The 27,700-nt window shown below is 55.0% G+C and overlaps 1 protein-coding gene across 2 annotated transcripts in view; it reads right to left on the bottom strand.

Annotated features, from left to right (window-relative positions):
* The window catches only part of CDH4 (cadherin 4), a 690,417-nt gene that overhangs the window by 7,039 nt on the left and 655,678 nt on the right, over positions 1-27,700 (bottom strand). For both annotated transcript variants that reach the window (XM_055372827.2, XM_055372828.2), the window contains exons 9-12: positions 18,586-18,771; positions 5,803-6,056; positions 5,021-5,163; positions 1,148-1,381 (exon numbers count right to left, since the gene is read on the bottom strand). In XM_055372827.2, the coding sequence (XP_055228802.2) occupies positions 1,148-1,381; positions 5,021-5,163; positions 5,803-6,056; positions 18,586-18,771 (817 nt within the window). The remainder of the gene's footprint in view (positions 1-1,147; positions 1,382-5,020; positions 5,164-5,802; positions 6,057-18,585; positions 18,772-27,700) is intronic.

The raw sequence follows: 27,700 nt of genomic DNA, 5'->3' as shown, positions 1-27,700 counted from the left end.
GGCCCTGGCTTCCAAGCAAGACGTCCAAAGGAAAAGACTAAAAGTCCAATGGCATGGAAGTCTGAAATGGCTGCCTGGTTACCACACATACATACATACACCTGTGCTACATCATTAAGTTAAAAGACATTGTAGGTTGGGTGTGGTGGCTCACGCTTGTAATCCCAGCACTTTGGGAGGCTGAGGTGGGCAGATCACTTGAGGTCAGGAGTTCACGACCAGCCTGGCCAACATGGCAAAACCCTGTCTCTAGTAAAAAATACAAAAATTAGCCGGGCGTGTGGTGCAAGCCTGTGATCTCAGCTACTTGGGAGCCTGAGGTGGGAGAATTGCTTGAACCTGGGAGGTGGAGTTGCAGAGCTGAGATTGTGCCACTGCACTTCTGCCTGGGCAACAGTCTCAAAAAAAAAAAAAGACATTGGAGACACAACCAAAAAGCAATTGCAACATGTAGGATGAAGAAATAATTTTCCTGAATATATAAAGAGTTTTACCAAATCAATAAAAAGAAACTCCCCAAAGAAAACATAGGCAAAGTCATTGAACAGACAATTCACGGAAGAAACAAAAATGGCCAATAAATATATATTAAAAATTTCCACTGGTAATCAGGATACACAAATGGAACTAATGACTTTGGCCTAAAGGTGGCAGAATAAAATATTATTTTAAAACAATAATGTTCAGTGTTGGTGGGGTTTGAGGAAACAGGCACTCTCCCGATGGAAGTAGACATGTTTAGAGCACATTTTCACAGTACTGCCAAAACTTGAGAATTTTGATATCCTTTTATACCACAAATCTGCATCCAGGGAAGTATTCTAAGGAAACATATCAGTCAGGGTCCAGTCAACTGACAACCGGCACAGGAAGTTGTCATGGATGTACATGGGCAGAGCTGCAAGGATGTTCACGGCTGGGCTCATTAAAGCAGCAAGAAATTGGGAATGACTTGGTGGCCTCCTCAGGACCAGGTGAAGGAGGCTGAGCAGCTGAAGCGTGGCCAGTGTCCCCAGCCTTGGTGGGACAGTCCTGTTGGAGGACTGTCACCCACCTCTGGTGCCCACTCTTCCAAGGCCAGCTGGGTCTCCCAGGGGCCTGCACCCCAGGCTAGTCTGGCCCTCCCCGTGGCCTAAGGCGGGCTCACCGTTTAGGCGGGTGATGGTCCAGTTCTTCCGCACGGCCGCCGGGACAAAGGGCAGCTCGAAGACGTAGGGGCCGATGTTGGGGTCGATGTCAGCGTCGGCCGCCGTGATGTTGATGGCGTTCAGGTTGGGTTTCTCGCAGATCTGCGCCTCCTTGGGCAGCAGCTCAGGGGCGTTGTCGTTGATGTCAATGAGATAGATCTGGAGGGTCCCGGTGCCGCTGGCCGGGGGTATCCCTGTGGAACAGACACAGGTCACCACACGGGCCACTCCTGGTACTCCATGACCAACCCACAGCTCCACACAGGACACACACACAAACAACCACATGCAACATACACAGGGACACATGTGCAGACCCCCAGCTGGACACAGCCGGCCATCCCCCAACACAGCTGCACAGGGACTGACCCACAGCCCAGCCATGGCTCCTGACCGACACCTTGCCACACGCCATGGGCAGCCACACCACTGCGTACGGCACCTCAACAGACACGGCAGAGCACACGGCCACAGCCACACCCGCAGCTGCACACGCACACAGTGGGGTGTGGCATTCACGTGGAGCCCTCGCCATATGCCCTCCACCGATGCGTGGCTAAACTCACAACCACGCACCGGGGACTCACTCCCACTGGGGAGCCAGGGAGGGGTTCTGAGGGTGCTGGGCTCTGCACTGGCCCCTGAACGCTGGGATCCACCCATCACATCTTGCCCCATCTGGGACTTCTTAGGGCAAAACCTTTCCTTGCCTCCCTGAGTTTTGCTGGCCCCGCCCAGCAGAGCCCCAGGGTGCTGGAAGCCCTGAGCCCAGACGCATGATTGCGTGGAAGAACTGCTGCTTTTGGAAGTGTCTGTGAGAAAAGCAGGTGCGGCCGCTCCAGATGAGCTTTGATGGAAGCTCCCTCCTGGCCCGGCAGGAGGTCTCCTTGGAGGACCTGATGACCTCTGGCTTCAGCATGAATGGAGGTGCTCTGCCGAGCCCCCAGATCTCCTCAGGGGCCATCCCTGTCCCTGGGGCCTTCACATGCTCAGTCCTTGCCTCAGCCCAGGCCAGCAGTGCTGGTGGATGCAGGCCAGGTGGCTGGAATCTGGGGACAGAGAGATGCCCTGTCTGCTCTCCAGGCTTGGAGGCGGCGGCGGTGGCGGCATGTTCTGACTGTGGCTTTGCTCCTGATGGCAGCTCCTGACCTGACATTAACAACCACGTGTTTTGACTGAGGCAGGCGAAGCATGTAAAAATATATCCCACGGGATGTCTCTTTAATCTTCTGGAAGCTGCATCAAAACACATTTAAGGTGACGCAGCGCGGTGCTACCTTTGAAAACTGCTTTGAGATGTAGCTGATGGCACGGCACGTGATCGGAGAAGCACAGACAGGTTCTGTTAACCGGAGGACTCCTGCTCCAGCCTGCGCACCCCGGCTCCCTCCCATGGCATCTGCCACGTGCGATGGACGCTCTGATGTTCCAGCTACGGCCTCACAATCACTTTCTTTTTTTTTTTTTTTTTTGAGATGGAGTCTCACTCTTGCCCAGGCTTGAGTTCAATGGTGCCATCTTGGCTCACTGCAACCTCTGCCTCCCAGGTTCAAGTGATTCTTCTGCCTCAGCCTCCCGAATAGTTGGGATTACAGGCGTGCACCACCATGCCTAGCTAATTTTTGTATTTTTTTAGTAAAGATGGGGTTTCACCATGTTGGCCAGGCTGGTCTTGAACTCCTGACCTCATGATCCACCTGCCTCGGCCTCCCAAAGTGTTAGGATTACAGGTGTGAGCCACTGGGCCTGGCCCGGGCTCACAATCACTTTCTAATTTAATCTCAGGGCTTGAGCTGTGGCAGGGGACCCTCAAGGGGAGACGCTTCCCCTGACCAGAGCCCTGGGCTCACAGGCAGCTGCACAGCTACACGGCCCAGGCTCTGTGGACCCTGGCAGGGGAGGCAGTGCTGGCTGGGGGAGGCTGGCAGGGGGGTGTCCACGTCCTGCCTTCATCTGCTATGGGACGAGCATTTGCACAATGGCTACCCTTGTTCATGAGGCTTCACACACAGCCGTTCCAAGAGCGGACCAGACACAGCCCCGCCTCAGGGCCTTCGCGCAGACTGTTTCCTAACTCTGTGACCCTCCTTCCCCTGCTTGCTCCTCTGGTTCCACAGCTCTTGGTCCCAAGGTCAGCTCCTCAGAGCGGAGCCCCGGTCACTGCCTCCCAGCCGCCTGTTTTGTTTTCTCCCAGCTCTTCTTGCTGCCTGAATCATCTGCGTGGCTGGTTTCTCTCCGGTCTCCCTGGGGCACGCGCTGCTGAGTCATCCCCAATATCCATCTTCTGTTTCCTTTTAATAAAATAATCGGAGTCCTACATTTTGTCTGGGATCAACACTGTCCATCTAGAAGACCCCATTTCCCAGCGCCCCTTGCAGCTGGGGGTGGCTGCATCAGTAAGTTCTGGGCTTTGTGAGCTGTGGGTGGAGGACTTGCGTGGGGCTTTCTGAAAGTCCTTAGTAGCAGACGTGTGCCCGTGCCCTCCCTGCAAGGCCTTCTGTTTGCCAGAACATGGCTGTGATGGCTGGAGCTCCAGCAGCCATTCTGGGCCATGCCGTGGCACAGTCAGGATGCCCCAGGTCTCGGATCTCCCCCTGGGCTGCCTGCCTCCAGCCTTCTTTGACGTGAGAGAAAAAAAGCCTCAATTGTGCTGCAGTTTCCTCCATCGGTATTCACTGACCCGGGTTCCAGCCGACACACTCGGGCTGTCAGCCACGCCACAGCAGGGCGTCACTGTGTTCCACCCACTGATGAGCAGCTGCAGGCACTCGGCCGGTACTCAGCGAACAGCAGCCTGGGCAGTCATCACGGCCGCAGCAAACAGGAGCCCATGCTGCTCTGAGCCAGGCCCTTCCTCAGTGTTCCAGTGACTCTGACTCGTTTGATTCTCAGGGGTACTAAGACTCCCCTGACTTGGCAGAGGAGGAAACTGAGGCACAGAGCAGTCACGTCTTTTCCCACTGGTAAGCGGTGGTACTGGACTATCTTCGGTTCCAGAATCTGTGCTCCCACCCGCCCTGCCTCCATGCCTCTGAGAGCGTGTGACCCATGGGGGGCTCGGCCAGTTCGTGGGGTTACTGCAGGTCCAGGAAGGGGTGGCTGCTTCTTGAGATGCCGGCCCACGTCCCTCAGAAAGCCCCGCGTGCTCTCAAACCTTCTTCCTGCCGTCTCTGCCCAGCCCATCCTCGCCCTCCCGTCCAGCCTCCTGAGGTCGTCTGCTGTGCCGCCTGCCCCGGGACCTTGCCGCTGCCCTCTGCACTCCCAGGGCCCTGGAGGGTCTCATGCCTCCTGCTGTGACTGAGGGCCACAGGGGTCTGTGCCGTGGGTGGTCAGAGACACGAGGGCAGCACCCCTGGGGCTGCTGACCAGTGGGGCTGGGCCTTCCCTGCAGGATGGGGTCTGTGGCAAGGGCTGCCGGCTGAAAGCATTTGAAAACTGTGGACCTGGTTCCAGCGCCTCAGTTTACAGGCAGCAAAACTGAGATGCATTTCAGGTTGCAGAGGGCAGCAAAGCCAAGCCTGGGATGACCAGTGCCCTGACGCCCCTGGAGCCTGTGGGCGAGTGACGCTGGGGGGACAGACCAGGCACACCTGCGAACAAGCAAGTGAATGCTGGGGAGGGGGCAGAACGAATGACTGACATGGCCTGGGGGCCCTGAGATTACGCAGCCCTGATCACCGGTGTCTGCGCAGATGCCCCCTCAGCCCCTCTGGCTGACCCTCTGGATGCCTGCTGGCCTCTTGGGGTCTCCCTGGCCAGCACCCTCCCTCGCCCACAGAACCCAGGACACGGGAAGGCCACCGAGACGGCTGCCTCCCTGGGGCGGGCCGCACCATTGTCAGCTGCCAGGAAGGTGGCCTCGTAGACGTTGTTTTTGGTGTAGAGGGACTCACGGTCCAGCACTGCCGCCGTGGTGATCTGGCCATTGGTGGCGTTGATGTGCAGCCAGCTCGCTGGGTCTGACAGCTTTGAGTATCTGCGGAGACCACAAGTGCAGAGGGAGGTAAGGCTGGGGGTGGGCGGGGCTGCCCTGGATCCCAGGCCTCCTTGGCCACACCTCCAGGGCCTGGGCCTGGGCCAGTGTCTCCGTCTCCTTGGAGCCCCTCAGGCCTTGTCCTCCTCTAGGGCTTCCCCTCCACGTTGGACTGGCCACCCCCCCCCGCCGCCCCACAACAGGACAGGCCACGCAGTGGCTACGGGCACCGAGCTCACCCAGTAGTGGGTGGTCTCCACTCACAAGGACCCTGTGGGCAGACGCCCTCATTGTCCCCATCGAACGGACAAGGACGCTGAGGAACAGAGAGGGCAGGAGGTTGCTGAGTCTCATAGCTATGAGAGTGCGGCCAGGATCGGGCCGGCCTGTGTCTAGACAGTGCTGAATGAGTTGAATGAGTAAGCACCGGTCACAACACTCACGATTGATCAGGGGCTGCATCTGGCTATCTGAGACTAAGGGGCTGCGGCTCCCTCCTGGGAGGACGCCTCAGGTTGGAGATGCCCCCGACCACCCATCTGGGGGAATTCTGGGCTGTGGGTTTCATGGGGTATTTCTGGACCCTTCTGTATGGAACCTGGGAAGCGGCAGGCAGGGACGAGGCATGTCCTGTGGACCCACCTCACAGCCTGCTGCATGAACCGGTCAGGGTCCACAGCTGAAAACGTGGTCAGCACGGTGCCGGGGGGCACGCCCTCCTCCAGGCGGATCAGCTTGTGGTTTGAGGGGAAGTAGGGAGCCTCGTTGATGTCCATGACGGAGATGGTCACCCCTGCCGTGGACTGGAAGGACATCTGGATTCCGCTGGCCAGGGGCGCCTGGTTGGACACCATCACTGTCAGCATGAAAGCTCTGTTGAGCTCGTAGTCGACTGCCTGGAACAACAGATCAGGGCTGGGAGTGACCTGGCACAGCTCCCGCGGGGGTGGGCATGGGGGGACACATGGGAAGGTTGGTCTCCACCCCTCCCTGAGCCACGTCCAGCTCTTCTCTGCTCTGCTTTTTAGCCAGGAGGCCCCAAAGGGTCCCATCTCCCAGGCACCCTTATCTTCCGGCTTCCTGCTGGGTTTGGCCGATGGGAGGAGAGAGGGAGGAAGTCTAGGCCTCCCAGCCCCTGTCCCGTGCTGTGCTGAGGCAGAAGCTGGGCTCCTCCTGGGGGGCCTGCAGCCCCTGCTGGGCGGCCCCTCTTCCTGGCCTGGTAACCCTGTCCCTACCTTCCTCCTTTGAGCCTAGTGTGGGGAAGGCTCCTGACGTTGTTGGCCAGGGGGGCCTCACCAGTTGCAGGGGGTGAAATGGTGGCCCCCAAAAGACATGTCCACCTGGGACTTGTGAATGAGCCCTTATTTGGAAATAAGGTCTTTGTACATGTAAGTTAAAGACAGAGGCCCTCATAACAGACAGGCAGGGCTGGGTGCGGTCATGCACGCCTGTAATCCCAGGGCTTCAGGACGCTAAGGTGGGAGGATCGCTTGAGCCCAGGAGTTTGAGGCTGCGGTGCACTGTGATCACACCATTGCACTCTAGCCTGGGTGACAGAGCGAGGCTCTCCAAAATTTCAAAATAGGGAGAAAGGGAGAGGGATATTGGAGACACACAGGTGCAGGGAGGAGCCATGTGGCGACAGAGGTGCAGTCTGGAGTGAGGCAGCTACAGGCCAGGAAACAGGAGAGAGGCAGGCAGTGGGTTCTCCTCTAGAACCTCCTAAGCGAGACCGTTCCTGCCGGCACCTTGATTTTATGTCTCTGACTCGCAGAGCTGGAACAGAAGACAGTTCTATTGTTGTAACCCACCTGGTTTGTGGTAATTTGTTACCGCAGCCCCGGACAGAACCATGCCAGGTCTGCAGTTCCCGTCACTGCTGCACTTGGCTCCTGCATTCACACAATTCTTTGGTGCCCTTCTGGTGCACCAGGACCCTGGCTGATAAACCCTAGAGCTACGGTTCTGCAGTGATGCTGTATTATCAGAAAAGCTTCGCTCAAGCCTTTCCTACACATTTTGGGGAGGGAGGGAAGTTACATGGAAACAGCTTGGGGCCCTGAGACGTTCAATGGCAAAGCTTGCAACAGTCTCACTGGAAGAAAACACAACACATTGTGTCTCAATTGCATTAAAATATTCCGCTTAGATACGTGCAAAGTAACGTATGCATAAGAGTACATTGTGTAGTATCTGTCGAGACAATATGCTGGAAACGACCCAAACATCCATCAGCAATGGTGGGCTGCACGGCCTGCAGTACATCTGCATGGGGAGACACTTGCAGCCGTAAAGAGGAAAGAGAACAACCTCTGTGTACTGAAGAGGAGAGCTTTCCAGGATCTACTGGTGGGCAAAAAAGCAACCCACAGTGTGCACCTTTTGTGCAAAAGAGGGAGAGAAATATGATTTGTATATGTATTTGCTCATATTTGCAGAAAGAAACAGCGTGAGGATAAACCAAAAACCAATAAAAATGATCATCGTTATCAGAGGGAAGGAATGGGGTCAGGGTCACAGCTGGGAGTGTGAGTTTGTGAGTTTGCTCTCTATTTCTTATCATAGAGCTTTGATTTTTTTTTTTTTTTTTTTGACAGAGTCTTCCTCCATTGCCCAGGCTGGAGTGCAGTGGCATGATCTCGGCTCACTGCAACCTCTGCCTCCTGGCTTCAAGTGATTCTCCCACCTCAGCCTCCCCAGTAGCTGGGATTACAGGTGCCCGCCACCATGCCTGACTAATTTTTATATATTTAATAGAGACGAGGTTTCACTATGTTGACCAGGCTGGTCTTGAACTTCTGACTTCAGGTGATCTGCCTGCCTCGGCCTCCCAAAGTGCTGGGATGACAGGCGTGGGCCACAGCACCCTGCCCAAAATGTGCTTTTGAGGGTGATGCATTCTGACAGATTTAGGTGCGGAGGATCATGAGGTCTGGTAATTAAAAAAAGTACTCCTGCAAAAAGTGCAGATTGCCACGCAGCAGCGTGCCTATCACTGTGAGATTTACACAACACCATGCTTCCATGCAATCACCATGACACCACACTTCCATGCAATCACTGTGACACCACACTTCCATGCAATCATGACACCACGCTTCCACGCCATCACCATGACACCACGCTTCCATGCAATTACTGTGACACCATGCTTCCATGCAATCACACCACGCTTCCATGCAATCACCACGACATGGTTCCACGCAATCACCATGACACCACGCTTCCATGCAATTACTGTGACACCACGCTTCCATGCAATCACCACACGCTTCCATGCAATCACCGTGACACCACGCTTCCACGCAATCACACCACATTTCCACGCAATCACCGTGACACGGTGCTTCCATGCAATCATCATGACACCACGCTTCCACATAATCACCGTGACACGCTTCCACGCAATCACCGTAACACTGCGCTTCCATACAATCACACATTTCCATGCAATTACCAAGACACGCTTCCACGCAATCACACACTTCCACACAATCACCGCGACACCACGCTTCCACACAATCACCGTGACACCACGCTTCCACGCAGTCACTGTGACACCATGCTTCCACGCAGTCACCGTGACACTACGCTTCCACGCAATCACCGCGACCTTCCACGCAATCACCGTGACACCACGCTTCCACGCAGTCACCGTGACACGCTTCCACGCAGTCACCGTGACACCACGCTTCCACACAATCACAACACGCTTCCATGCAATCACTGCGATACCACGCTTCCACACAATCGCCGCGATACCACGCTTCCACAGAATCACGATACCACGCTTCCACACAAAATCACCATGATACCATGCTTCCACACAATCACCACGACACCACACTTCCACACAATCACAACACACTTCCAATCACCGTGACACCATGCTTCCACACAATCACAACACGCTTCCACGCAATCACTGTGACACCACACTTCCATGCAATCACCGCGACACCACGCTTCCACACAATCACAACACGCTTCCATGCAATCACCGTGACACCACGCTTCCATGCAACCATGACATGCTTCCACGCAGTCATCATGACACAGCGCTTCCACGCAATTATGCAGGTTCCTCCTACTTCTAGGAATGCCTGGAAACTTTCATGATAAACAGTGTAAGACATTTCCACTTAGAGAGGAACTTATCTGCTGGAGGAATCAATCAGCTTTCCCCAAGAAGCATGAGGGCACCATGCCCCGCCACTGATGTGATGTCCCCACGTTCCCACCCCTCGTGAACCACCTGCAGGCAGGCAGGCCAGGCAGTGTCTACAGTGGAGCGGAAAAGGCCAGTTTGTGGCTTTGGAGCTTCATAAGCTGAGGGCCACAGGGGAGACAGGAAGGAACCTGGGGTGTTCCACCCACAAGGTGCTGTTTTGAACTCCACTCCCCATGCTTGGGGCTGGCAGTGAAGCACCTGAGTCTGAACAGATCCAACCCCGCCCCATCTCCGGGGCCACCACAGCCTCTCAGGGCCTGATCTTTCCAAGCAGGAACAACCACATAATCTGGTATGTCACACTCAGGACTTCTCGGCACTGCTACTGAATAAGATATTTCAGTACAAAAAGAAGAAATTTAAAAATCACATCAATAAGGCCAGGTGCGGTGGCTCATGCCTGTAATCCCAACACTTTGAAAAGCTGAGGCAGGAGGATCACTTGAGCCTAGGAGTTCGAGAACAGCCTGGTCAACATAGTGAGATGCCGTCTCTACAAAAAAAAAGAAATTAGTTGGGCATGGTGGCACACACCTGTAGTCCCAGCTACCCAGGAGGCTGAAGTGGGAAGACTGCTTGAGCCTGGGAGGTCAAGGCTGCAGTGAGCAGTGATCGTACCACTGCACTTCAGCCTGGGCAACAGAGTAAGACCTCGTCTCAAAAAATAAAATTGCCTAAACAATAGTATTGGATGAGCATGGAAGGAAAACTGAGACGGTGGCTCCTGGAAGCCCATGACTGCCTCCAGGAGGGTCTGCAGGGAGTGGCAGAGATCACAGTTCTGGTCCTGGGTCCCCACGGTCCCTGCACTGCCCCTGGGGGTGACACGCAGTCACTGTGATACCACGCTTCCACGCAATCACCGCGACACCACGACACCACGCTTAGGTGAGCCCTCATCCTCCCCAGGGGTGGTCTCCTTGTCCCTCTGAAGGAAGGGGTGGTCCCTGCTAGCCTCCCTGAGTCCTGAGTGAGATGCCTCGTGGCTCCCTGATGCACGCTGTCACCTCTCACTGCGTTGGTTCATGACCCCCACCCTGACTCTGCCACCCCTGGGGCAGGGGCAGGGGCTGTGCCCTGTACCTCTGCCTCCCCAGCGTCCGGCACAGCGCCAGTGTGGTTCATCTGTGCCCCATAGGTGCCTGGGGGATATAGGGGGTGGGCACCCCCTTGTTCACCACCACTGCCCAGGCCCATCTTGGGGTTGTGTGTGCCACACAGGGGCCTCGCACCTGCAGCTGTCACCCTGCAGAACCTTCCACAGCCCAAGCTGACTGCAAGCCTGAAGGGACGCCTGATCCAGAATAACCCAGCACACTCCTCTGAAAGGTTCTACCAGGGGTCTCAGGTACCCCCAGGTCTGGCCTTGGTCCCTCTGTCTCTGGACTCCAGATGCCTCCAAACTCCCAGTACCTGCCTGCACCCACATCGTGTTGGGGTCCCCCCCAGAGCTGTCCATGCCAACGCCTGCAGCTGCCCCCCCAGGCCCTCCAGGAGTTGGCTGGGACGGGGCCACTCATGTGGCTAGACTGTTTCATCACGTCATGGTGGCGCTATGAACAAGCCCCTGAGGGAAATGGTCTTTCTCCCATATTTATTGGCTCATGTTCCTGGGGACATGGAATAACACTGCATGTCATGTGTTAAAAAATCGTGTCACCGGCCTGAGCAAGGAGGCCTTCCAGAAAGACGATTATGGCCAATAAAAGCCCACAGGAAGATAAAATAAAACACATTTGTGATGGAGAAATCAATAGGTAATTTGCTCCAGCAGTTTCGATTAGGGTGGCTGGATATACTCGCCGAGGCTCAGCATGGCTGCCGCCCACACGTGGCCATGACCCTTCACTCAGAGGTGAGCAGCTGGGCGTGTGCCTGAGCAGCAGCTCCAGCACCGGCTGGGTGGAGTGGGCAGGGCCAGGTGGGGACACACCAGGACGTCTGCCCTGCTCCCCTCCAATGGGAGGCTCAGGAGCTTCCATTCAAAGCCTCACTCTGTGCCCCTGTCTTGGGGAGGAGTTGCCTGAACTGACACCATCACTGACCTGCTCTCCCTGGAATTCCTACCTGCTCTCCCCGGAATTCCTGCCACCTGTGAGCCTCCCACAGGAAGGCCAGCTCTGTTGCTGCCCCAAGGGGAAGTGGCAGAGGCCGGTTCTTGGCTTTTTAGCTTTAAAACTGAGGGCCATGGGTAAGACGAGAAAGAACCTGGGATGAGCCTGGGCCTGGGCCTTGCTCCTTCAAGATAAGATTTCACAACTGGAGGAGGGAGACAAGAGGCCGTGCTGGGCCCTGAGGAGGGTGTGATGGTAACAGATGGTATTTGGGTTTGGGGACCTGAGAGCAGAGAAGCTGTGTGCCCACCTCAGGTAGAGCCTGGGAGGTGGCAAGGCGCATTCCTCATCCCCGGCTGGTATGGCTAGGGAGATGGAATTGGGAGTGTGGAGCAGGACAGATCTGGATGACCTGCCCGAGATGCCTGTGGACTTCTTTTGACAGTGGCCGAGCTGGACCGCAGAAGTGAGGGATGATGCAGCCAGGATTTGGGTGACTGATGGCAGAGAACAGAGGTGACCAGACACCTCTGACAGTTGCCCAGGAGTGCTCTCCTCCCCTGCACAGGGCACTGCATCAGCCCAGAGCATAGACACAACTGTGTGAAAAGGGAGGCAGAAGAGATGCCAGTCTACCAGTTACCACCACCTGGGGGGACCTAGCTAGAAACAGAAGCTAAGTCGGTTTAGAGAAGGAAAGAGCACACTGCTGCATTGCTGGATTTGGGGCTTCCAGTGTGTACCTGACATAAAATATTTCAGTGATTCCTCCTCACCATCCCCTCTGCAGACTATAAACTACTGAAGGTTGGGAGCAGTGACCTGGTCAGGTCCGCAGTGTACATACATGATATGGGTGCCTGCTCTTCTGAGGGACTCAGGGGACCCTTCATGGAATTAAAGTAACCTTCATGCTCTGGGGAACTAAGCAGGGAGAATGATCAGGAGCCTCTCCCCAGCTCGGGACAGCAGTGACAATGATGACGATGAGGATGATGATGATGATAACGATAATTGTTATGATGACGACAGCAGCTAATACCATTGATTCAGTCCTTACCTTGTGCCAGGCACTGTGCCAGATCATTTATATCCAGGGTCTATTTCAATGTGAGTCATAAGCCTCTGGGCATAGGCCCCACAATTTGCATCATTTTATGTTTGAGATAACTGAGGCACAGAGCGATTAAGTGGCTGGTCCATGCCAGGGTTAAGTGAGCAAAGAGCTAGCGTGGGAATCTAAGAACAGATGCCCTCAAGATACTGGACATCTCCTGTGGGCTGGGCCATGGGGTCCCTGCACTGGCCTTCTACCTCCCACACCACCTGCCACTCCTCAACCCCTCCCCTCCACCCCACTCCCCTGCTCTGAAAGAGAATGCCTGAAAAGACGACGTCTCTACCAAAGAATGCAAAACAAATTTTGGAAATGTTTTCTAAGGCGAAGCATCCCCAGACTAAATACGCACCTTAAACAGACTCTAAATTGAAACTTCAGAGAAAAGCACTATATGGAGTAAGAACAAAAATGAAAGAAAAAAGAAAAAGTGTGGTTCTCCTGTTGAATTCTACCTAGGACACAATGACCCATGACTCTTTGGGGACAGTGTGGCTGTAAGTCTGTGCTCTCAGCTCCTCAAATTTTAAAACTTATTTGAAAATTGACATGCAGTAAGAGTCACTCTCAAGAATGTTAACAAGTGTACGGAAGCACGGCCAGCCCCACGGCCAAGGTGCAGGAGAGTCCCGTCTCCTCCACGCTTCTCTCATGCTGTGCCTTTGCAGTTCCTTCCTCTCCACCCACCAGCAAAGCATTGAAGGGTTTTCTGTCCCTACAGTTTTGTCTTTTCCGGGATGTTCTGCAGATGGGGGCATGCAACAGGCCACCTTTTGGTTCTGACTCATCTCACTTAGTGTGATGCACTGGAGACCCATCGCGTGCCACATGGATCGCCCGTTTGTTCCTTTTGCCGGCTGAGCAGCTTCCCATTATAGGACTTGGGCTTACAGCTGGGGAGAGGCATCATGGGGTCTCAGGGCCCTTGGGCTGGGGACCGTCAGCTGGGTCAGAGTTTCATGCTGCCTCAGGAGGCCTTGGACCCCTCCTCAAGCCTCCGTGTCCCCTCCTCATGGCACTAGGAAGGTTTCAGGCTGGTCAGACGGTACCATCTGGCCTTGTCAGGATGCCCTGGAAGAGGACTGGTTTCTGAGCAGACACAGCCCAGCCAGCCCTCAGCCCCGGCCTCAAACCTGTGGAACGTTGTCCTGAACACACACAGACACCTTGGCTCAGTCAGATAGGCAGGGCCACCGAGGAACCTGGATGGTTAACAGATGGCTTTATGGCAGAGGTAGCAGGTTCCAGCCCCAGCTTGCACAGTCCCCACTGTGTGATCCTGTGTGTGGGCCCCCAGTTATGCCATCTGTGAAACGGGACAAGAATAGCACCTCCTTGGTGGGCGTGAGGACCAAGTGAGATGGGGGTGAGGATGGCACACCTGGTATCGGTGCCCAACGTCACTGTAGCTGATCATATTGGGGCCTGGCCTGAGGCTCCCTGGGAGTTTCAGGGTGCTGGAGATCTGGGGAATTGCAGAAATAGGGACGGCGCTAGTTCTCTAGGTCATGAAGACTTGAGCCAGCTGCAGCCCTCCCCTGGCCTGGAGGGCCCCTTCCCTCCAGGCACATGCAGCAGGCGGTGCTGTAGGAACTTGGTTTGCTCCTCCTTGTGCCCAGTGGGGAAGACGGCGGCTGTGAAAAGGCAAAATGCACCCCAAGCCCCAAATCTGAAAATCTGCAGATTTTCACATCTGGGTTTCTGCTGGTGGGTGCCAGCCCGCCTGTGGGTGTGGAGTGGCAGCACCTTTCTAGTTTCTGTGGCTCTGGTGGGAGATGCGGGGTACCAGGCAGGGGCTATGTTTGTCCCCCTGAGTATGGCAGGTCTCCAAGCCTCCCAGGCCTGAGGGATGGGGCCTGCAAGATCTGAGTCGATTCCAGGGTGATTCTGCTGAGGCTGAGCCCGCACTGATCTCAGTCGATTCCAGGGTTATTCTGCCGAGGCTGAGCCCGTACCGATCTCCGTTGATTCCAGGGTGATTCTGCTGAGGCTGAGCCTGTACCGATCTCAGTTGATTCCAGGGTTATTCTGCCGAGGCTGAGCCTGTACCGATCTCAGTTGATTCCAGGGTTATTCTGCCGAGGCTGAGCCCGCACCCGGGAAGAAGAAGCACAAGTCCCAGTGGGATCTGTGTCCTGTGCTTTTCCCAAAGAGGGTTTTGAGGACTTCAATATTTAAAGAGGAAAGAGCAGACAGGAGAGGGAGGAGGAAAGGAGAAAAAAGCGGGCGCTGGGTAGGCAATGAGACAGTGGCTACATCCTTGCGAGGCTCTGCTCAGTGCTCAGTGGATCCACGTTTCACAGAAGCCGGGGTAGGTGTGTGAAGCCCCAGCTACCTGTGTGGCCACAGAAGGGAGGCAGCACCGTGAGACTCAGTCCCCACGCTCCACTTCCCTTTGGCATAGTGGGTGTGGGGTCCTGAGGTTTCATCTTCCTTTCACAGGCCCCTCAATGGCCTCAGTGCCACTGATGTTGACTGGCTGTGGGGGGCAGGAGGCACAGGTGATGGGGAGATTTTAGCTGTGAACGTGGCTCGCAGGCAGCGCTCATCAACATCCTGAGAACCAGCGTTCTGCAGACATGCTTCGGGAAACCCCACTCTCACCACGTAGACAGAGGCCTGATAAGGAGAGGGTGGAGCTGGACAGGAGACCCTGATGGCTAGGGTAAGGGACGTGGCACAAACTCAGCAGAGGGTGGCCCGCTGCCAAGCTGTCACATGGCAATAGGTCAGTGAATGTGCCCGGCTGTGCCCACCTGGTTGCTGTCAGCACCTCCTCTCTGCCTCCAAAATTCATGCCCCACCCACCTGCCAGCCAGGGCCTTCCTGCTGTGAGGAGATGGCTGCCAAGCAGCTGAGCCCTGGAGGAGCTGCTCTCCCAGCGGCCTTCTCAGGAGCATCCCCAGCTGGAGGAAGAACCCGAAGGGGATGATTTCCCATCTCAGGAATCAGTTCCCGGGGTGGCGGTGCCCAGGCCCTCCTGGGACCCTCAGTCCATGCCCCACAGTCTAGTCTGTGCTATATGCTTGGAACCAGTGGCTCCTCTCTGAAGAACAGAAGAGGGCTCCGTGGGCCTGCCAAGGGGCTCCGTGGGCCTGCTGAGGGCCTGGTCCAGTGCCACGAGGCCCATGCAGTCCCAAGACACTGGCGCTTCCCTGAAGTTGGCTGTGCTCTTCCACTTTCCGTGGCTGTGATGCTCTGCGCAGATAGGGTCAGGCAGGCACATGACGGCTGAGGCCACCAGACCCTGGGCTGGGCAGGAAGCCACCTTCCCTAGAGTCCTTAGGGGTCAGGCTTTCCCCACCACATTGAGCCAGCCTTCTTCCTTGGTACCGGCTCTTTCTGATCTATGTTGGGCCGATGAAGGTGGCGGGGCTGTGTGTGCTCCAGCTGTAGAAGCGGCCCTCCAAGGGCAGGGGAGGTGAGACAGGTGCTGATCTCCTGGGGCCAGGGGCTGCCCGTTGTGCTCCCTGTGAAGGCCACAGAATCCGAGCTGTGGGAGTCAGAGATACCTCCTTGGAATCACAAGCAGGAGATGGGCCGAGGCTCGCTACTCACTGGGGAAGGCCCCAGCCAGCTCTGGGCTCACGGCTCACTCCTCTCCTCTGCCTTCATGTCACATCCAGTCTCCATCACCTTCCCATGAGCAACGTTGCCAGCAAAGCAGCTGACAATTCACCTTGTGGGTTTCTAGAGGCCAGAGCTAGAACGTTAGCTCGAGGTAAAATGCGCCCAGAGAAAAGGAGAAAGGGTTTGCTACATCCTTCCTCACCATGCCCAGTCCCTGTGCACACAGATCTGACTTTGCCACTGGGGGCGCGGCTGTGCTAATACCTCACTCTGAAAATTCATAATTAGAGGGGAAGTGAAACGTGTATTTTGCCTCTTCTCTAAGAACTTCTTTTACGGTGAAAAAATAGCCTCTCTTGAAGAAGAAAGCTTATACAGAGTTAGGGCTGGAATGCTGTGACATGCTAATTTACTTTCAAACATATCAGCCAAAATAAAAAGATTTCGTAAATGTAGCACAATGTTAATTAAATCTAGGTGATGGGTATACAGAAGTTCATTTCACTATTATTTCTGCTTGTGTGTATGTTTGAATATTTCATAAAATAAAAATGATGAAGAATTTATAAGATTTTTCAGGAGAACTGGTCTTCACTAGCTTGCTTAGAAAAGAGGTTATTAAGAAAAGGAAAAAGATGACTTTGGGGTGTTGAGAAAAGACACAGATCCTGGAGAAAGCCTATTTTCTTCCCCTGTGATCTCCTAACATCTAGCTCCCCTCTTCCTTAGGAGAAGTTTGGGATATGTTTCCATAATTATGTTATGCAGTGTCTTCTCTGGCTAAGAATGGCCATGTGACTAAACTCTGCCCAAGAAGATGTGAACAGGTGTTCTGGGAAGGTCCCTTAATAAAGGAGGGGCGAGCCATTCTTCCCCCCTTTTTGATTTCCTACCGCCTGTAAAAGTCTCGTAATGGCTGGTGCTCTAGCAGCCATTTTGGACCATGAGGGGCCCTAGAAGCTGAAAGGTGCACACAGCAGAGCAGAGGATAGAAGCAGCCAGGGTTTCTGTTGATTGTGCAGCTGTGACATTGGCCCCAACTGCCCACCTCAGACTCCTGTCACGTGAGAGAATACAACTCTCGAGTATTTAAATTTCTGTGGTTAAGTCTCTGCTCCGGGCCGCTGAAGGAAATTTCTAAATGATCCAACTCAAAATGAAACTTGCTTTTCCTTATGCTTCGGCATATCCTATCCAGCTTTAAGCTCACCTTGCTTTTCCTTACGCTTCGGCATATCCTATCCAGCTTTAAGCCCACCTTGCTTTTCCTTACGCTTCGGCATATCCTATCCAGCTTTAAGCTCACCTTGCTTTTCCTTACGCTTCGGCATATCCTATCCAGCTTTAAGCTCACCTTGCTTTTCCTTACGCTTCGGCATATCCTATCCAGCTTTAAGCTCATCTTGCTTTTCCTTACGCTTCGGCATATCCTATCCAGCTTTAAGCTCATCTTGCTTTCCTTACGCTTCAGCAGATCCTACCCAGCTTTAAGCTCACCATTCTGTCACCCCCCCTTTTCTCTAAAAATGCCCAATGTGCTCTTGCTCTTTTCTTCTTAGTCCTATTCAAAATTGTTTTGGGACAATAGCTGCTAAACTTCTTCACGCTAAGTTGTAAACGATTGCTAAGTGTTATGATATAATTCCCAATCTGCCCTTCCAGGGGAATATGAATTATGAGTGTAGAAAAAGAGTTAGGTTAGAAGACTGAATCACTACTACTATAATGATAGGCCTTTATAAGTAAATTTGAAAATTTAGATTAAATGGACACTTTTCTAGAAAAACATATCTGACCAAAACCATCAAAGAAATTGAACCAGTAGTTACAAACTGATCTCTCTCCAAAACAAAAAGAAGCACGACCAAAAAGACAAAATCTACGGCTACTCAACGGCTTCACAGCACAGCGTGACCAAACATTCAGGGGACAGATTATTACAGCATCATAAGACCTGTCTCTGGGACAGAAAGACTCTTGAGATTAGTCTGTAACCTTGATAGCAAAACCCAGATGAGGACGCTATAGGCCTAAATCACCCAGAAAAGTACATGAAAAACTTCAAATATCAGCAAAACAAATTCTTCAACGTGTTACAAAATATTACCTCACTACTCAGTGGGATCTGTCTCAGGAATGCAAAGATGGTTTAACATTAGGAATTCTAATAATGAAGTTCGCCCATTACTAGATTAGGGGTGGGAGTGAATATATAGACATTGAAAAGGGAATGGGAGGGTATTTTTGGGGGGTCTGCCAAGCCCCTGAAGGTCACATGACAGGTCCTCGTGAAGGTTGTGTCTGCCTCCAGCAGGTTGGGTTACCTGCCTCTACCCTTGGATATTAGGGGGGCACTAACTTTACACTGAGTATCACTCCTGTTTGACTGGTCCTAGGGAGTGTGCAGGTGGCAGAACTTGGGATGCCTGGCAGGGTGTGAGAAGAGTACTCACCTTCACCACGGTGACCATGCCCTCGTTGGTGACGGGGTCTGTGCGGACGCTGAAGTGCCCGGATGGATCCCCACTGATGATGCGGTAAACGGCATTCCAGTTTGGAGAGTGGGGCTGATCTCGGTCCATCACCGTGAGGTTTGCAACCACGGTCTCCACGCGGTTTTCGGGGACCTCCCCTGCAAACTGCAAAATAGAAGGAAAGAATGTTACAAACCCGTGTTAAGTGTAAATATGCACAGAGAAGTGCACGTAGCATATGTGCAGCTCAACGAGTGTTCACAAACAGAACACACCATGTCAGCCCAGCTCAACGAGTGTTCACAAACAGAACACACCGTGTCAGCCCAGCTCAACGAGTGTTCACAAACAGAACACACCGTGTCAGCCCAGCTCAACGAGTGTTCACAAACAGAACACACCGTGTCAGCCCAGCTCAACGAGTGTTCACAAACAGAACACACCGTGTCAGCCCAGCTCAACGAGTGTTCACAAACAGAACACACCGTGTCAGCCCAGCTCAACGAGTGTTCACAAACAGAACACACTGTGTCAGCCCAGCTCAATGAGTGTTCACAAACAGAACACACCGTGTCAGCCCAGCTCAACGAGTGTTCACAAACAGAACACACCATGTCAGCCCAGCTCGAGTGTTCACAAACAGAACACACTGTGTCAGCCCAGCTCAACGAGTGTTCACAAACAGCACACACCGTGTCAGCCCAGCTCAACAAGTGTTCACAAACAGCACACGCCGTGTCAGCCCAGCTCAACGAGTGTTCACAAACAGAACACGCCGTGTCAGCCCAGCTCAACGAGTGTTCACAAACAGAACACACCGTGTCAGCCCAGCTCGAGTGTTCACAAACAGAACACACTGTGTCAGCCCAGCTCAACGAGTGTTCACAAACAGAACACACCGTGTCAGCCCAGCTCGAGTGTTCACAAACAGAACACACCGTGTCAGCCCAGCTCAATGAGTGTTCACAAACAGAACACACCGTGTCAGCCACGCCCAGATCAGGAATCAGAGAAGACAGGCTGCTCAGGGGTGCACAGGAGTGCACGCCTTGTAGCACGGCTGCCGGGGCCCCACTGAAGCAGGCGTGCAGACCTGCCCGGCAGGTGCGTCAGCCCTGCGGCCACGGCAGAGGGCCACTGATGGAGCGGCTTCAACAATGGGCACTTCTTTTCATTCCCAGTCCCCACCCCAGACCCCTTCCAGGTCCCAAAGTTTCCACCTGTACTGGTTGAATGGTGGCCCCAAAGATATGGCCACATCTCAATCCTTGGAGCTAGAAATGCCACCTTGTAGGAAGAAAAGGTGCTGGAGGTAAGAATTCTGAGCTGGGGAGATTTTTCTGGATTATCCAGGTGGGAGCTAAATGCTACCATGTGCATCTTCAGAAGAGGGAGGCAGAGGGGATTTCACAAAGAAGAGAAGACGCAGACATATTCAGAAGGGGAGGCCGTGGGAGATGGGGGCAGAGACTAGAGTGATGCCACCACAAGCCTAGGAACACCAGGGTGGCCAGCAGAACCCGGAAGAGGCAGGAAGGGTTCTCCCTGGAGTCTTTAGAGGGAGCAAGACCCTGGTGATTTCAGACTGACAGAATAAATTCCTGTTGTTTCAAGCCCCTAGTTTGTGGCCATTTGTTGCAGGAACCTTGTAAGCTCATGCTGACTTCTGGCGTCACAGATGAGTTGACCTGGGTTTTTCCTTTACATGGGCGGAACCTTCCAGCACTTGTGTCTGGCTTCTGCTGGGCACTGTGGCTCTGGGATTCCTTTGTGTTGCTGCGTGGAGCTGAGATGGCTGAGCAGCGCTCTGTGATGTGACAGTGCTGTGGTCAGGTACCCTTCCTCCCAGGACGGGCGCTGGAGCATCAGGACAGGGCTGCTGTGCACATCTGCAGGCAGCTCTGCTCCCCTTCCACCGGGAGTGTCCCTGGGTGGGAAGCCCCTGTGTCACGGCATGAGGCACTGTTAGGGGCTGAATGTTGCGTCCTGGAGTTTCTGTGTGGAAGCCCTAAACCCCCAAGGCCTCAGAGTGTGACTGTATTTGGAGATGGAACCTTTAAAGAGCTGACTAAGTTAAAGCAAGGCCGTTGGGGCGTCTGGGGAATTACCCAGGCCACCTTCACACCTGCCCTCAGCCAGGAGTCACGGAGGAGCCCTCAGGCGCAGCAAACAGAAACTTGCACTGGGGTGACCTGAACCCAGGAGCCTGACCTTCCAGGGCTGCAGGTGGCTGGGCCCGTCGGGACGGGGCTTTGTCCTTCCCCGGCCTCCCATGGTCAGGACCCTGCAGCTCGGCCTGGCCCTCTGGCTGCCTGAGAAGCACAGCTGTCCCTTTGGTAAGAAAGAGTCTTCCCGGAGTGCCCCTCCCCAGCTGACTTGTGCTGACGCTCCCGTTGGACAGGGCGATGTCCCACGGCCACCACAAGCCCAAAGAAGGGAGCCTTGTGAGGTGGGAAACGGAGAAGGGGTGGGAAACGGGCGTCGGGCGGCCAGCAGACCGCGTCTGCCACAGGCAGGTCCTGCAAGGACAGAGAAGCACACGGAGGCCCCGAGGCGGCGGTTTTGGGCCCAGAGTCTCAGAGCCGGTGGGAGAGGAGGCTGTGAGATGGCGCAGATTCACCCGACCCACCCGCGCCCCTTCCGTGCATCTGTCATGAGCGTGGAGGCCCCATTAGACCAGTGGACAAAGACGTCAGGTGAACAGGGTCCGGGGACATACAGATGGCGACTGTCCCTGCTGGCCCAAGGCCTAGCCTCTCATCAATGAATGAAGGAATGAGTGATAGCCTTCATATAAATGCACAAAAATGAAATACGCTGGTCCCCTTTCCCAGGCAGGAGCCGAGTCAGCATTCCTAAAAAGGACGGCGACGCGACAGAAGAATTCAGAGCCCACACCAACGGGCTGCCTTGTCAAGGATGGAAAAATATTCCAGTTTAATCCCAGACAAACACTGCGTCCTTTCTCTGTATTTCAAAAGCTCAGAGAAAGTCCTTTAATCAGCCTCCTCCACCTGGGGCTCTAAGCTGGGCTGAAAACCCCGCAGCCCGGCCCAGCCCTGGGTCTGGTAGGAAGGGCCCTGCCTGTCACCTTTAGGTCCAAGCATTCACATCCCGATACAATCAGCTTGTTAGGAAGAAAAATTGTGGATTTATCCAAAGTGGGATCTCAGCCCTGTCTGTGGAGCAGGAGCCCTTCCTCGCACGATGGCGACGCTCAGCCACAGATCTCATCTCAGGATTGGGAGCAACCGTCTTTGTTAAACTCCAGAGTGGACAGCCACCGCCCTCACCACTCCCGATGCCCAGTGTGGGACGGAATCTCCCAGCTGTCTCTGTTCCTGAGCCAGGTGGCCAGAGCCCGGAACCTGCAGCTGGGTACCCGGGGAGGCCTGGAGACGCTGACCTGGCCCTAGAGGAGGGACCTTCGGGACTCACTCTGTCTTCCCTTCATCACACATGTTTTGAGCCGCCCAGGAGTCAGATCGTCCCCCAGCAGGACAAGGAGCTGGCGTCGCCGTGGGACACACTGGGCTCTGCACTGCATGGCATCATGGCATGGGGGATGGTGCCTACTGGGGGATAGCAGGGGTGACTCAGGCCATGGTTGGAGATCCATATGTTCTGGGGGTGAGAACATGCCTGAGAGTGAGGTACAGGGAGCTCCCTGCCTGATCTCAGCCCTGCAGTCCTTGGGTGTGAGAGGACAGCCCTTGCTGAGGCTGTGGCCACACGGGATCCTGGGCGGCCAGGCCCTGGGCAGAGGACCACTGCAGGGGGACATTCAAGGAAGCTTCGCTGAGGCTTGTGAACAAGTTCCAGAAGGGCCGGGGACCGGGCGGGAGGGGCAGCCCTCCTCAGCCAGGGTCGTGCTGCTGTAAGTCTAGGAGCTGACCTGGTGCCTGGGGGGGCCTGGGGGTGGGACAGAGCTGTGAGGTGGAGGTGATAGTCCCCCTGGTGTCCTCAGGGGAGGTGGTAGCTGGGCCACATTATACACTCCCTGCTTGGACCATCTCCAGGCAGAGGTGGTGGTGGGAGGGCCTCAGGGTGGGGGGAGCTTTGCAGACCTGGAGCAGGGAGTGGGGTGGCCTGCCCCATCGTCAGTGAGGCAGGCAGGTGACCCCTGCAGTGGTTGGTGGAGGACTCAAGGCCAGTGAGCTCCCCTGACCCCGGAGATCTGAGTTGCAAAATGTCCTGGGTGCCAGGACCCTGAGCCCTCTCCAGAGATGCCATGAACACACAGACGCTGCTCTGGCCAGGCCCCACAGCACACACTGCTGGTCTCTGACACCTGGCCCCGGGCCATTCCCTCTGCTGGGGACACCGCCTTGCCCCAAAGCAGCCTGCCAGGGCCCCGCAGCGCACACCGCTGGGCTCTGACACCTGGCCCAGGAACACTCCCTCCACTGGGGACACCAACTTGCCCCCAAAGCAGCCTGCCAGGGCCACGCAGCGCACACCGCTGGGCTCTGACACCCGGCTCAGGGCCACTCCCTCCACTGGGGACACCGCCTTGCCCACAAAGCAGCCTGCCAGGGCCCCGCAGCGCACACCGCTGGGCTCTGACACCTGGCCCTGGGCCATTCCCTCTGCTGGGGACACCGTCTTGCCCCAAAGCAGCCTGCCAGGGCCCTGCAGCACACACCGCTGGGCTCTGACACCTGGCCCTGGGCCATTCCCTCTGCTGGGGACACCGTCTTGCCCCAAAGCAGCCTGCCAGGGCCCCGTAGCACACACTGCTGGGCTCTGACACCTGGCTCAGGGCCACTCCCTCCGCTGGGGACACTGCCTTGCCCCCAAAGCAGCCTGCCTGAATCTCAGGGCGCTTCTCCTTCCTTGAGTGAAAATCTGCTGGCCTCCCCCGGGAGCCACTTGGCAGCCCTCAGTAGCTTCTGGCCTTCAGGCCTCTGTGGGAGGGTTGAGTGGGACCATGCCGCTCCGGTCCTGTGGCCATGTCACCCCAAGTTTCCTTAAGGGCTTGGTGGGATGAAGGGCTCTGGTCAGCTTGGTCTAGTGTGGCATTGGCCCGAGGCCTGTTTTTATAAATAAAGTTTTATTGACACCCAGCCACACCCCATTCATTTACATATCTCCCGTGGCTGCTTTCCTGCCCCAACAGTGGCATTGAGTCGCAGTAACAGAGACAGCCTGACCATAGATGAAAATACTATCTGGTCCTTCGCTGAAAATGCTTCAGATCCTTGTTCTCCACCCCTGAGGCCCCCGCCTCAATAACTGGTTTGAAATAGGCTAATGACCTAAGTCGGCCAATTAGGGGTCAGTTCTGGTGGCCCCTGCGTCTGGCCTGGGCATGGTAACCACGTGAATCTGAAGGTGTTGGGTTGGTTGGGAGCCGCCATTCGCAGCCTGAGAACAAAGCCGGCTGGAGGAAGCACGGTCCAGGGGAGCGTCATGGTGAGCTGGTGGAGCCTAGATCCAGCCATGCCTGAAGGGAGAGATTTTCCAAGACTTCTCAGCTCTTGTGAGATGAGCCACTCTCTTTTTTTTCAAGTTGCCAGGGTCAGCATAGTGGTCATTAGTGAGGCCTCCTCGCTCCCCTGCACCTTCTGAATTCCCTTCCTTATTTTCCAGATATCCACTTTCCTGGCCGCCTCTACAGCCACAACCAGGTAAGTGACCTAGGGACCTGCCAGCCAGGTGCACCTGGATGTCTGTGGTTCAGAAGAGAGGCAGAGAGGGCCTGATCCTGGCAAACTGCAGAGATTCCTTGAGCTTTGGAGCCAGCAGAGGCAGAAGGTGTGGCCAGCACCCTTGCAGGCAGCAGGGGCAAGGCTCTGTGCCTAGTGGTGGGGGCAGGAGGGCACCCTCCTGGTGGAGCAGCTGTGCCTGAAGCTCCTGGCCCCTTGGATTTTGTGGCCCCTCACATCCTCTGTAGCATCTGTCTCTGCTTACATGGCCAGGTGGGTCCTGGTGTTGTCTGCTGTTTTAGCAAGGGCCCGTCTGACGCTTCTCCACTCGCTCCCGTCCTTCTGAGGAGGGAGCGCGGCGCTCTCTGCGTCCATTCCCTTGCAGACTTCTGAGTGAAGTTTATACAAAGAGTCTATTCTAAATCATGCAAGTTTAATAAAGGTTCACAAAGAAGGCCTTAGCTGATAAATCTGGTTTAGAATTTTCTTATTAACCTTCCCCCAGCCATAATGACTTTTAAATTTGATTTTTTCAGATTTTCCGACACAAGGAAAGCCTCTCAGGCCCCTTGGGATGAAAAGGCAGGTATTTGGGAAAGGAGAAATTTTAAGAGCATCGGAATGGAATTCGTTGCCGAGACTGTAATCTAGAATTCAACTGTGCACCCATCCCGAGAGGTAGGAGGATTTTGTCTTCCTACGAGGGCCTTCCAGCACAATCCCAGCTCTGAGGCAGAAACCCTGAGCTTCTCAGGGGAAGGTCACCATTCGCAAGAGGAGGATTTGGGCAGGAACCCTGCAGCACAGCCGGTGTTTCAGGAAAAACCCACCCAGCTGTTCCCTTATGATGTGAGTGGACGGTCAGGGCCGAGAGGGCCAGGCCCCATCCACGCAATGTCCAGCAAGACCCTGGGGTCTCCAAGGCACCTGTGCTGGGGCCACGGTGGTCCTGTCTTCAGGGAGAAGTCCCGCATCTGCCACACGGCAAGCGGCCACGTGGGAGGCAGTGGGAGGGAAGTTCTGTTCCCCACAGCAGGGTGGTTCCCTCTGTGTCACGGGGAGGAGGGACCCCGTTCTTCAGGAGGCTGTGGGGTCGGATGGGCTGGCACAGTCAGGGCGCTCGGTGCAGCACCTGGTACAGGGTCGGTGCCCACCTGCTGCTGCAATGACCAAGGCTAAGGGGTGGATTTCTGTGCCTGCCGAGATGCCGAGAGACCAGGGGGACGTGGTGCGGACGAAGCTGACTTCTGGCTGGTGGGCATGAGGACTCCAGCCCAGGCAGGTGTTTCATCAAGAAAGAAGGGGGCCAGGGGAGAGAAGGAAGAGGGAGAAGCTGCCGGAGAGTCCCCAGGGAGAGCACAGGGCACACCCTGTCCCACATCCCACCAGTTCCCAGCAGCTGCCTGGTGATCCCCATGCTCCATGACCATGAACTCCAGGTACCCAGAGGACTGGGAGCCCCACGAGAGAGTGGCAGCCCCTGGCACGCCTGCGCCCCTTCCAGTGAGTTGCTGCCGTGCTGATCCTCATGCCCCTAACATCCAATCCCCGGTGGAGGCCCCGATGACCGCTCCCGCCAGCTCAGTGTGGGTGGGGCTACGGGCCCTGCAGCCCACACTCTCAGGACTGGCTGCTGTCCCCCGCTGGGGCAAGCCCACAGGACGCCGGCTTGGGGGAAGTCCCAGGGGCGGCCACTCAGATGCCTCCAAAGCACCAAGAGAAGCCACATTTGCAAGAGCAGAAACGCAAAACAGCTGGCAGCGGGCAGGAGCAGAGAGGAGAAGCATGCAGGCCCTCGCAAGGAGACAGGCCTGTCTCAGAGAGGGGGCACCTTGGGCTCATGCTGGTGACAACCCCAGGGAAACAGAATGACAGCATTTTGGGAGCAGGAGGCAGAGGGGATTATATTATTGTTCCCATTTTGAAGGTTACGAAACTGAGGCTCCAGGAGGCAACCTGCCCGAGGTCACTGGCGGTGGGGAAGGGTCGCTGAGGCGGCACTGGCCCCCTGGGGGCTGCCTCTCGGCCCCACACCCTGCTTGTCTTGAGAGGTCACCTTCACGGTTTTTGTTTGGAACGGGGAATTATACATCCGCGAATGAATAACAATTGCTCATGGTAGAAAAATGGGAAAAACCAAAATCCACAGAAATAAAATATGTACATTTACACTTTTTTTTTTTTTTTGCGATGGAGTCTCTTCTGCTGCCCAGGCTGGAGTGCAATTGCTTGATCTCGGCTCACTGCAACCTCCACTTCCTGTATTCAAGCAATTCTTCTGCCTCAGCTTCATGAGTAGCTGGGATTACAAGCACCCGCCATCATGCCCAGCTAATTTTTGTATTTTTGTAGAGATGGGGTTTCACCATGTTGGCCAGGCTGGTCTTGAACTCCTGACCTCAGGTGATCCGCCCGCCTCGGCCTCCCAAAGTGCTGGGATTACAGGTGTGAGCCACCATGCCTGGCCTTACAGATTTTAAATATGTAGATTAACCTCTGAGGAGCAGGGGCTGTGACTGCTTTGGTTTTCGCTGTAGCTGTCCTGTACCCCGGTACAGGGAGTGCCCAGTGCGGGGTGAAATATGAATGAATGAATGAATGAATGAATGTGCAAACGTAATGAACAAGGCCTGGCACGTGGCACACGAAGTTTCCTAAGATATTTAGTTTTTTAATTCAATGCTAATACTGTGTGTCTTTTTGTTTTTTTTTTTTTTTTTTGAGACAGTCTTGCTCTGTTGCCCAGGCTGGAGTTTAGTGGCATGTTCACACCTCACTGCAGCCTTGAACTCCTGGGCTCAAGTGATCCTCCTGCCTCGGCCTCCCACGTAGCTGGAGCTACAGGCCTGTGCCACCTCTGCCATGTGTGGTGTGTGAGATTTTTAATCAGCTCTCTGAGACAGGTGGTGACGAGGCGTTGACCTCATACTTAGACGTCTGCAATGCTAGAATCTTCCTCCTTCAAATATTCCCAAAACGACACCTATGTAGCCTCTTTGCTATAGGTGAAGTCAGGGCTTGAGAACAAGCCTGTGGCCTGAATCTTTGTTTGTTTTTGTGAATAAAGTTTTATTGGGACATGGCCACACCCACTCGCTTCTGTTTTGTCTGTGGTTGTTTTTGTCCTACAATGGCGGAGTTTCGGAGTTGCCACGGAGACTTTCCGGCAGCCAAAGCGCAAACATTTACTCTCCAGACCATTCAAGAAAAGGTGTGCCTGCCCCTGTGTCAACGGCCGCTCATTTGCCTGCAAATCCCTGGGAAGGTGGGGCCCCGCACGCTCCTCTGTGGATCTGCCCTTGCACTCCTGGAACGAGCATGGGAGCGGTTCTGCGGGGTGGTGACCACGTGCCCCAGGGCATGGCTGGCATTTAGGTCACTGCCCATAGACCCCAGGTCTCCGTGGCTGGTGAAGGGCAGAGTGAGGCTGCTTCTCCTGGAATGGA

Source organism: Gorilla gorilla, chromosome 21 (genome assembly GCF_029281585.2).
Source record: "Gorilla gorilla gorilla isolate KB3781 chromosome 21, NHGRI_mGorGor1-v2.1_pri, whole genome shotgun sequence".
Taxonomy (NCBI): domain Eukaryota; kingdom Metazoa; phylum Chordata; class Mammalia; order Primates; family Hominidae; genus Gorilla; species Gorilla gorilla.
Note: the sequence above shows the minus strand (reverse complement) of the source record. Positions and strands in the feature narration are given on the sequence as shown.